This window comes from Salvelinus alpinus, chromosome 16 (genome assembly GCF_045679555.1).
Source record: "Salvelinus alpinus chromosome 16, SLU_Salpinus.1, whole genome shotgun sequence".
Taxonomy (NCBI): domain Eukaryota; kingdom Metazoa; phylum Chordata; class Actinopteri; order Salmoniformes; family Salmonidae; genus Salvelinus; species Salvelinus alpinus.
The window spans coordinates 39,107,731-39,119,840 of record NC_092101.1 but is presented as its reverse complement, the minus strand read 5'-3'; the positions used below and the strand labels follow the sequence as shown (position 1 = coordinate 39,119,840).

Below are 12,110 nucleotides of genomic sequence, written 5' to 3'. Positions count from 1 at the left end.
AGTCCTCTTGACACTCAAACCAAAGATGGTGAAAGAATAAAGATGGGTCACTCAGGCCGTTTACCATTGAAAGAAAATGTCAGTTCCGGTCTGCTTAACGGGGTGGTTCTCCCCCTGACATCAATGCGATAGCAGCTGGGTCTGGTCCGCTTAGCTCATTGACAGTAATGCAACCAGAAAAAATGAGGGAGTCAGATGTCTCGCTTCCTCTTCCGTCTCTGGCCAAACCACAGTTGGCAGTGGCACGCAATTGATCTTCCAGTTTTTCTCCGCGGTCTCCTGTATTCATTATCCTGTCGAGTTTTTCGAGTATCTCCTTTGAATTTTGGATAACTGCAATAATGTATCAAGTCGTAAGAAAACTCGTGTTTACAGATTCATATTGTGCCAGTGACGCTCCGAAGACTTATGAAGAATTATTTGAGAAATTAGATGCCAACAAAGATGGGAAAGTGGATGTTGCAGAACTCAAAGAGGGCCTCTCTGCTTTGGGCATTGCTTTCGGGAAAGGAGACGCGCAAGTAAATAGCGTTTTACATGTGAACAGATAGATTGTCTATTTGACAAAAAACGTGTTATTTTAGTGTCAAAAGTACATTATTGTGTAGAGCAAGTTATAGATCTACACAAGATGAAGGTTGTAGCCCCTCCCATGGGCAAATAGTGTTGACAGATGCCAAGCAAATGTGGCATTTTAACCAGTGACAAGGGATAGGTTTTACTTACTAATCTATACAAAATTAAATGTATTCTAGTCTATTATTTGTTTGTCATTTAGCAGACGCTCTTATCTAGAGCGACTTACAGGAGCAATTAGTGTTAAGTGCTTTGCTCAAGGGCACATCGACAGATGCTCTAACCACTAGGGGCAGCAGCTAGCTTAGGTGAAGTACTGCATATCTTGCAGTACTTCACCTCTCTTTAACGGATTACCGTTAAACAATCAATTTACTATATTACACATATCTGATATCATAAAGAGAGCAATGCACATGGGCATCCCATGTCATAATTTCCCTAGATATGACTGAGGATGTTGGTTCTTGATAAGACTCAGTATCTTAACATTTCCATATTTATTTCCATATACATATAGATAACACCTGGATCTGTCATATAGTACCGGGTAGCTTACTGTGCCATCTGAAAGCTGCAAGGATAGGGCATCATTAGAGATAATTTTGCCTGTAACTTCAAAAGTTGAAACAGGAAAGGCAAGGTTTTATTGTTGCGGTGCGACTAAGGATAAGACCACACCTTTAAAGGTAAAATATGTCATTCCTGCATTCCTTAGTTTTCTCCCAGTCACAGCCTTATGACTTTTCATTTATCTGTTTGCACAGGAAAGTGAAAGGCAACTTAACCCTAACCCTAAAACATTCATTCACGAAGGTCAGCATCAGCTCATCCTTGATACTTATAATGATATGGATGCCCTATCCTCTGTTGTATGGAAGTTGAGTTGACATATAGATTAGATAATCTGCTCAGTGCCTGTATAGCCTACAAGCATAATAATAAAGTCAGGTAGCCCATCCCTGGGTGAGGCAACACACCAATGCACTTTGACCCCATTACATTGATTTGGTCATACAGTCTACAGTACAGCATCCCTGTAAATTCAATGAATCCTCAGTGTTCTCTATAAAGAAAACAGTAGGTGGCACAATAGTCCAGCTAAAGGTTGAACAGCCAGCTGCCACTCTCCAGTGAAAGTGTTTCATGTAAGGGTTTTGGAGAGATTTTACAATTATTATTTCAAGCTAGGAATGTCTACACTAAGAAAATGTACAATGGTGGTGGATTGTAAATGTGTTTTTGTTTTATTATTCCCAGAAAATAGTTTCATCTGGAGACCAGGACAACGACGAGGGTCTTGACATCAATGAGTTTTCCAAGTACCTGAAGGAACATGAGAAGAAACTGCTGCTGACGTTCAAGAGCCTGGATAAAAACAATGATGGTATAGTAGTCTAACCCCACTACAATATATCAATACTTAAAATACAGTCAATTATTTGATTCAATGTAAATGATTCAATATTTTATCTCATGGCATTGTTTTTTCCTACAGGACGCATTGACTACATTGAGATAAAGCAGTCCCTTGCCGACCTGGGGATGGACATCAGCAAGGAAGAGGCAGAGAAGATCCTTCAGACGTAAGCCCTCAGTCATATATCTCACTGTCTGGTGTCATGGCGGCATCAGCTGTATGCCCACATTGGGCATATATTTACTTTGAGGATACAATACATCAACTCCAGCATGTTATCTGAGCTCACTCTGTGGTTGTTCTCAGTCATTAAATGTTTGTTGGGCCTGGCACTTTCACTATCCTCTGCTTGTGATGGGTGGGGACCTCTGCATGGCTGCATTCTAGACCAGCTAAGCTCTCCTGCAGTGGAGCTGATAACATTAATACAGCCCCTGACTGGGGATGAGGGTGGATGATAAACACCTAGAATGATAACCAGGAAATAGCCATTACATTGATGTGTAGTTTCTAGGCTGTGTTGATAGCATGAATATTATATTCTTTAAATAGATTCTAGTTGAGTTGGAAGAGTTACTACAGGACAGGGCACGACAGAGTGTTCATTTCCATAACCAAAGCACTCAGATAGACTGACTCACTTTTTGTCTAACAAATACTGGAGAGATAAGTGGATAAAGAGGGATGAAGCAAGATAGAAGAGATATAGAAATGGACAGGGAGAGCAGGTCTCCAGTAAAGTACAGCATGGATCAGTAATCTCATTTACTTATTGATTACTGTCGCTGCTGTCTGCTCTCAGCGGAAGTGCAGCCGTGAACTTGTCAGGAGTTAAACCAGGTTGGGATTTGAGATGGCAGCTGAGAAATATCAGTGTCATTTTCTATCCTAAATCCACTAGTTGTTTTGCAGTCTGCAAAAGAAAACAAAAATGTTCACTCACTTTCCTTACACTTTGTTGGAGTTAATCCAAAATACACCACCAATACTTGAATGTCCTCTATTTGCTGCACCATTATTGTTATTTTTCCCCATTGTACAGACTCAATGACAGTGTCACCCTTCTGTCTCTCTGTGCTGCAGCATTGATGTGGATGGAACCATGACTGTGGACTGGAATGAATGGAGGGAACACTTCCTCTTCAACACAGCCACCAACCTGCAGGACATTATCCGCTATTGGAAGCACTCCACGGTGAGAGAGAGAGAGAGAGAGAGAGTGTGTGTGTGTGTGAGAGAGAAAGAAAGAGAGACAGATATTGCATGTTTGTGTGACTTAGTTTGTTTGTCTCTGTTTGGGAGTGTGTACTTGCTGAGTTATCCTACACATCACTACAACCTGATACATCGGAGTTAACAGTAGGTCCGCTTTCAAGGAACGGGACATGGACGCTTGCAAGAAAACCAGCTACGACCTCCGACGAGCCATCAAACATGGAAAAGGTCAATATATAGGATTCAGATAGAATTATACTTCACCGGCTCGGATGCTCTTCGGATGTGTCAGGGTTTGCAGACTATTAGAAGGGAAATGAAGCCGTGAGTTGCCCAGTGAAGAAAACCTTCCAGATGAGCTTGAATGCCTTCTATGCTCGCATCGAGGCAAACAACACTGAGCCAGGCATGGGAGCCCCTGCTGTCCCGGACAACTGTTTGATCTTGCTCTCCATGGCCGATGTGAGTACGAATTTTAAACAGTTAACACTCGCAAGGCCGCTGGGCTAGACAGAATACCAGGGTGCATTCTCAGAGCATGCCCAGACCAGCTGGCAAGTGTTTTCACAGACATTTTCAACATCTCCTTGTTCCAATCTGTAATTCCAACATGTTTCAAGCAGACCACCAAGAACTCAAAGGTAACCTGCCTAAACCACTATCGTCTCGTAGCACTCACAACTGTAACCATGAAATGATTTGAAAGACTGTTCATGGCACACATCAACACCATCAACCCAGACACCCTGGGCCCACTCTAATTCGCATGCCGCCCCAACAGATCCACAGATGACGCAATCTCTATTGCACTCCACACTGCTCTCTCCCACCTGGACAAGAGGAATACCTATGTGAGAATGCTGATCGTTGACTACAGCTCAGTGTTCAACACCATAGTCCCCTCCAAGCTCATTACCAAGCTCGGGACCCTGGGACTGAACACATCCCTCTGCAACTAGATCCTGAACTTTCTGATGGGCCGCCACCAGGTGGTGAGGGTAGGGAACAACACATCTGCCATGCTGACCCTCAACACGGGGGGACCCTCAGGGGTTTGTACTTAGTCCCCTCCTGTACTCCCTGTTCACCAACGACTGTGTGGCCACGCACAACTCCAACACCATTATTAAGTTTGCTGACGACACAAAGGTGGTAGTCCTACAGGGAGGAGGTCAGAGACCTGGCAGTGTGGTGCCAGGACAACAACCTCTCCCTCAACGTTAGCAAGACAAAGGAGCTGATCGTGGACTACAGGAAACATCGGTAGGGCTGTACTGGAGCGGGTCGAGAGCTTCAAGTTCCACGGTGTCCACATCACTAAAGACTTAACATGGTCTTCTCACACCAGCTCAGTCGTGAAGAAGCCGTGGCAGTGCCTCTTCCCCTTCAGAAGGTTGAAAAGATTTGGCATGGCCCCTCAGATCCTTAAAAAGTTCTACAGCGGCATCTTGACCCGGCTGCATCACCGCTTGGTATGACAACTGCACCGCCCTTGATCGCAAGATGCTACAGAGGGTGGTGCGGATGGCCCAGTACATCATTGGGGCCGAGCTCCCTGCCATCCAGGACCTCTATACTAGCCGGAAAACTGTCAAAGACCCCAGCCACCCAAGCCATAGACTGTTCTCTTTGCTACCGCACGGCAAGCGGTACCGGAGCGCCAAGTGTGGGACCAAAAGGCACCTGAACAGCTTCTACCCCCAAGCCAAAATACTGCTGAACAGTTAATCAAATGGCTACCTTGACTATTTGCACTGACTCTCTTACACTGACACTCACTGGACTCTACCCACACAGTCACACATGCTTACACTGACACTCCAACACACACACTACACATGCACACAAAACACACTCACACATGCATATTGACGCCACACACATACACACACTTTCAAACTCTTCAAATACGCTGCTGCTACTCTGTTTATTATGTATCCTGATTACCTAGTCACTTTTACCCCTACCTACATGTACGTATTACCTCAACTACCTCATACCCTGGCACATTGATTTGGTACCGGTACTCCGTGTATAAAGCCTTGTTATTATTATTTATTGTGTTACAATTTTTCTATTTCTATTTGCTAACTTACTTACTTTTTAACTGCATTGCTGGGAAAGGGCTCGTAAGAAAGCATTTCACGGTAAAGTCTACACCTGTTGTAGTCGGCACGTGACAAATGAGCTCAACTATATCACAATCAGATATCAAAAGATTGGTGGGGACAATTTTGCACCTTGCATACAAGCTCAACTTGTAACATGCTTCAACTGTCGTTACATAAGGACAGTGCAATGCTGCAGTACCCTGTCTGCCCTTCACAACAGTTTGACAGACAGTAGAGGGGAGAGTTGTGAATTAGAGTTCCTTTCCTGCTGGTTCTGGAGATGTCCCAGGACTTGTGTAATGACATGGTTCCTCTCTATGTCAATGGGATCAGAGGGAGTCAAGAGTCAGTCAAGAAACAGGCAAAGGAGGGCAGGAGGGAGAGGAGGAGAGATAGAGGTGAAGTAATAGGCTTTGTCTTCTGTTTATACACTCATGTAGAGGGGAGGATTGTCTCCTGAATGAAAGACAGGCAGTGATGTGGAGGGAACCAGCCAGTCACAGTAGAGGAAGGAACAGTCAACAAACTGACAGGTCATGTGGCAGTGCAACCTGGGGGTGCAGTTTTTATTGCTGAATATTTTGATATCCTCATGTCCTACAACAGTGCTCTCCAACCCTGATCCTGGAGAGCTTTGGATCCTCTGCCCATTCATCCACCCAAGAGATAGAGGTTGAATAAACCTGCATGACTTAGCTAAACTAGGCTACGGTAAGCTAATTTAAGGCTGTCCTAGGAGGGGATTAGCTCGTTAGTGGCTTGGGACGGTGTGGGGGGTAAGGAAGTCAATGTGATGTCAGTCTGGGCGGGATAGGACCATCTTGTTGTTATTGGGGTGGAGGTAGGCTACAGTGCCACTGGGACGTTGACTGGCTGGCCCAGTACATACAACTGGCTATTGCATGGCTCCGAATCGACAGACCGACCAGTACCAGGATCAGTATCACGGCTCAGATTCGGGCTGGGGCGACATGGCACTGCTGCAGCATCCCAAAGAAAAGTGGTTCTATATTGATTTTGAGGATGATGGAAATATCTATGAGGTGGAGATTGAGGTGATAAGTTCCATAGAGATCCTATTAAATTACAAATTCTACGATAAGATCACTCCTCTGTTCTCTATCAGCTCAGGTGTCACAATGGACTTAAACTGATTTTATACTTTGTTTTGTCCATGATAAGGTATATTTCTTTACCAACACTGAGCACTGAGGTGATCGTATTGGACCTGGAAGTCAGTATGGACATAAATTGTTTGGTTTGTTTATATTGTTGGTGGCGAATCTGTTGATTATGTTCATTACTGCATCCAGAGTTGTCTTCTAAGTTTTGTTTTCATTGTTGTATTGAAAATGGTGCATTGAATTTGCATTACATTGAAGGTGGTCATTTTTGTCCTTGAAAATTGGAGCAATCTGCTATGTCATGATAACACAATTGTACCACTGTAATAATATACTGGTATGTAATTGTTGAAATGGGACATTTGTTTCCATTGTACCATATTGTTAAATGAGTGTTTAGCATTTTTGAGCTAATACGCTGTAATTGGCATCAGTGGTGTCCATGTAGACAGACACATAGACACACCATGTTACATAAAGTGAGAATTAGGCCAAGGTAAAACATCAAGGGTTCGGTAGGATTAGGTTCAAGGATGGCATGAGGTTATAATTGGTCAGGGTGTTTGGACAGTGCTGAGGGGTATACTACAACGCTGGGTCAATGGGTTAGTTAGCTAACTTTCCTACATGTTCTGAATTTGAACTTACTTTTTTTTTTAAAGATAAGCTTGAAATGGGCATGTTCTCATTGTTTCAACAACCAAAATCACTTATCTAAGTTAAGGTTTTTACTGAACTGAAAAATCTATAGTTATTTCTGGTTGTTCATCAAAGTTAGCTGACTAATTCATTGATCGTGCTAGTATACCCCTCTGGTGTAATGTCACAGGTCTTGGGAGGTGAAAGGGTTTGTTGCTGTGCAGTGCTGCAGTTGTGGGGTTCAGGTCTCTGGTGAAGGACAGATGTAATTAGTGAGTGGGACTTAAAGATCTTGGTGAGATATTATCAAATAGGACCCATCTCCATTACATGTTGGTCACCTTGATGATTTTGATGATGCTGCTCATAATTGAGCCTCCATTGCTTCATCATTCATAAAAATATTCATAATCAAATGTTATCAGCATTTGTTCTGCTTGACGCTCTTTCGATGTGGTCTTTTTTTTCGCGCTTTTCCGAACAATGTGCTTTACTACTCCCAGACCCAAGTATATTTTAATTCTAATTCCTTACTAGAATATTTCAGCACACTTTGAACCAAAATGGACCGAATCTAGTTTAGTATGGAGGTGCTGTTGTTGTTGTCGGTCTAGAATTAAACCTGGTCCACGCCACGCGCTTCTATAGTTTTATGCATTCATATGCATTTTATGCGATGTATAATTGCAATTTTGTTTAGGCTACTGGTCATTTATTTAACTTTTTGTTCGAATTAACTACTTATTTCTTCGACCTGGAAATCAATTGTATTGATTGGGGGTGCGTGTTTTCGTGCGTAAGAACACGCGTGTTAAGACTGTGGCAAACTCAGTGTTTCTAAATGTTGGCTATATTCGTTAACAGTATGCATGTGTATTGTGATAGGTTCTGGATATTGGGGACAGCCTCACCATCCCTGATGAGTTCACAGAGGAGGAGAAGACAACAGGTGTGTGGTGGAAACAGCTGGCAGCCGGCGCCATGGCTGGGGCGGTCTCTCGTACAGGCACCGCCCCTCTGGACAGGATGAAGGTGTTCATGCAGGTATGTACTGTGGGCCTACATGCCTAACTCTATTAAGCATATGTTCAAGAAATGTATTGTGTATGTCCTTCTTGGTAAAGTTAGATGCAGTATACAGTAAATGTCAGGACCATATCAAATTAATTTACCTTTGTTGTGATGTTTGGATGACATGGGGAGATCCTACCTGCAGGGATCCAATTACAGGGAGCCCCCACAATAATTGAAATATCAATGTCCCCCCAACAAATGATACCGACAACAGGCACCACCAAGTGATGTTTGGCACCCCCAAGAGTCGCTGTGTAATTCGTTCCCTGATTATCTGTGATTTCTCTTTCTCAGGTGCACGGCTCCAAGACCAATAAGATCAGTCTGGTGGGGGGCTTCAAGCAGATGATAAAGGAGGGGGGCGTCAGCTCCCTTTGGAGGGGCAACGGGACCAATGTCCTGAAGATCGCTCCTGAGACAGCCATCAAGTTCATGGCCTACGAACAGGTGAGAAATAATCAACCGTCTCTCTTTGTTGTTTTTAAGACCTGTGGATCAGGTCTATTTTGAGTTACTTTTTTCTTATCTGGTTAACCATGTAGCCACAAGACCGGGCATTATGTCTACTGAAATTGTACTCTGTATGTATGTCTCTGGGCCATCAGCACAGTTTCACTTTGTTGGCTCTGTTCCTCTTGGCAGTATAAGAAGATGCTGTCGTCAGAGGGAGGGAAGGTCCAGACCCACGAGAGGTTCATTGCTGGATCACTGGCCGGGGCCACCGCTCAGACAGCCATCTATCCCATGGAGGTGAGAGGATGCGAGGGCAAGGGAATGGGATGGGAATGAAGTGGAGGGGAGTAGAGGGAAGGGTAGAGGAGATACATAAATGGGGCAGGAAAGAGAGAGGAGGGGAGTGCAGAGAGAGAATATATTCTGTGTAGTTTTATAACCAGCTAAAGTTTCTCTGCTTTGTCATTTTAGGTAATGAAGACTAGGCTTACGCTGAGGAAGACTGGACAGTACTCAGGAATGTTCGACTGTGCCAAGAAGATCCTGAAGAAGGAGGGCGTGAAGGCCTTCTATAAGGGCTACGTTCCAAACATCCTGGGCATCATTCCATATGCTGGGATAGACCTGGCAGTGTATGAGGTGTGTCCAAACATATCTAACTGGATAAAACTGTTTTTTAGGTTTTGGACAGGTCATTGGTGTAGCCTGGTCCCAGATCTATGTGTGCTATATTGTGTTGTACTTCTTTGGTTGTTGGCTATACAGCAAAAACTTTTGATGATGTTGACCCAGTTTTACCACTAAATGTAGGTGATTGTGATCTCTTGGCCTAATCATGATTCCTGACTCTGCTCTACTCTACCCCTTCTTACCTCAGAGTCTGAAGAATGCGTGGCTGGCCCGTTATGCCAAAGACACAGCCAACCCTGGGATCCTGGTGCTGTTGGCCTGTGGTACCATCTCCAGCACCTGTGGCCAGCTGGCCAGTTATCCCCTGGCTCTGATCCGAACCAGGATGCAGGCAGCAGGTAACCGTCCTATCTCAGAGATCACTCAAAACCCAAACCTGAGACTGTACAAAGTCTTACAACACTGTCACATATTGAAACAGACTGGTCTCATAGACTATATGTAACATAGTAAGGTAAAGGGGGATACCTAGCCAGTTGTACAACTGAATGCATTCAACTGAAATGTGTCTTCCGCATTTAACCCAACCCCTCTGAATCAGAGAGGTGCGGAGGGCTGCCTTAATCGATATCCACGTCTTCGGCGCCTAGGGAACAGTGGGTTAACTGCCTTGCTCAGGGGCAGAACAACTGATTTTTACATTGTCAGCTCTGGGATTCGATCCAGACACTGACACACCATGGTGTGGTTACATAAGACAACGGTTACTTAAGACAAAAACAAAAGGAGGGTGGTTGGTTGGGGTGGATGGATGGATGGGTTTATAAGGCAAACGTCTAGCAACCCATAGGTTGAATGTTTGAATCTCATCATGGACATGTTTAGCATTTTAGCAACTTACAAGTAAAAATACTTGTAGCTACTTTACAACTACTTAGCATGTTAGCTAACCCTTCCCCTAACCCTTTAACCTCCCCCTAACTACTAACCTTAACCCCTAAAGGCGACCGCCTGCTTCAGTTCGGCTGACAGCTACCAGAAGTCGGCTAGGTGACTCAAACGAGTGTGCTCGCATACTCTCTTAAAAGACCGTCGCTTAAAAAAACGAGAACAAAGTGGCAATAGTACTGTTTGGCCATTTTGAGACGCCGTAGCCAGTATACACTTCTTCAAGATAGTCAGAATTAATCTAAGATAACTCAAGAAATCTGTCATTAATTTTGACGTTTTTGCTGAGGAGATCTTAGTTGTGCAATTTTACATCTAAGATGTTTGGTGCAGTATTTCTCAATGAAAAAATGTGCATGAAAACGAGTCGTCTCTCGTTGAATGACAACAAAGAATCCCTACATTTGACGGACGAAGTGGTGTACACTTCGGCTCCTGAACTTTGGCTGGCCTGGGGAAAAATTGTTGTGTGCACGAACAGCCCGAAAACACCCTTACCTTAGTATAAAACAAAAAAATGTCATCATAATATATGCAGAAAAACTTCCGAACTGTTTCAGCTGGAAAGCGTGCGGACGTCTTAACCCTAACCTCTAGCCTAGCTAACGTTAGCGTTAGCCACAGGAAATTGGAATTCATAACATATTGTACGAATTTAAATTCGGAACATATCATACAAATTGCAATTCGGAACATATCATGCGAAATGTTTGCTGGACATCCACAAATTAATACATACCATACAAAACGAAACATATCATACTAAATTGAGTGTCTCGGATTTATGTACAGAATAATACAAAATGCTCTGAGACCACGTTGAGAGAGACACCAAATCCCACTCCGGTCTCAAACACAATGTATTATCATGGCCAAGATGACTGACTGAATTATATCCACGAAACCAAAGTCTTCAAAATATATAACTTTAGCAATTACTCTTTACAATCTATAGAGGAAATGGTGTTGATCGATTCAAATTAGTCCATGGTAATACCAACTTAATTTCCTCCCTGTCTTTCCCTTTTCTCTCAGCATCCATCGAAGGCTCAGAGCAGGTGACCATGAACCTTCTGGTGAAAAAGATCTTGGAGAAAGAAGGATTCTTTGGACTGTATCGTGGAATCCTGCCCAACTTCATGAAAGTCATCCCAGCTGTCAGTATCAGCTATGTGGTGTACGAGTACATGAGGACTGGGTTGGGCATCTCTAAGTGATGAGTGGTATTGTATTAGTGTGTGTCAGTTAGATTATTTGATACCATTTCCCTCCATATTTTCAGTGACATTTGTTGGGGTAAATTGCGAAATGTGAAATGCAAAAATACTGTTTACCTGTTCCACCAAAGCCTGGACTTAATCTAGTTGTTGCTAGGGTGTTAGTCCATTGTCCTGGGACCTTTTTTATTACAACCACGCACACAAACTTTCCAAGGCAGTCTGAATGGTCATTAGTCAAACACTATAGTGGTTTACGTATTTCAAGTTTACCCAAGCTTCCCAAGTATACCCCATTACCAAAGATACAGAGGTCTTTTTACATGTTTCACCTGAGATGCACAAACCTTAGATAATGTTATTATTTTTACGTAACGCACTAGAAAAGGTAAGTTACTGGAGAAATAAAATTAAAAATATTCTGGCGGAATTAGGGTTGTGCTCTGAATTTGAGTGCCAGGGTGAAATAGAAGATGGCTCCTGTCTTGTTGGAAGGAGGAGTCATGCAAATGTTGTTTTGCACATCTTGGCTCCATGAAAAAGGAGTATGTGCCTTATTGTGTAATTTGTTCAGATCTCTGCATGGGACCTGTGGGCCTGTCCATCCATCCAATTCGTCTTGCCTTTTTCCCAAAGTTTTGTTAAATTAAATACTCCTGTTTTACAATAAAAAAAGTCAATATTTTAATACAAAGGTGTGCCG

General features: G+C 43.3%; 1 protein-coding gene across 1 annotated transcript; it reads left to right on the top strand.

The window, feature by feature from the left end:
* Window positions 1-70: 70 nt before the first annotated feature.
* On the top strand, window positions 71-12,101 carry slc25a24 (solute carrier family 25 member 24). The gene is made up of 10 exons (XM_071346165.1): window positions 71-521; window positions 1,837-1,963; window positions 2,075-2,162; window positions 3,080-3,191; window positions 7,971-8,129; window positions 8,454-8,606; window positions 8,802-8,909; window positions 9,084-9,251; window positions 9,490-9,640; window positions 11,226-12,101. The coding sequence occupies exons 1-10, from the start codon at window positions 342-344 to the stop codon at window positions 11,405-11,407; spliced, it is 1,428 nt and encodes a 475-aa protein (XP_071202266.1). The 5' UTR covers window positions 71-341; the 3' UTR covers window positions 11,408-12,101.
* Window positions 12,102-12,110: the final 9 nt, after the last annotated feature.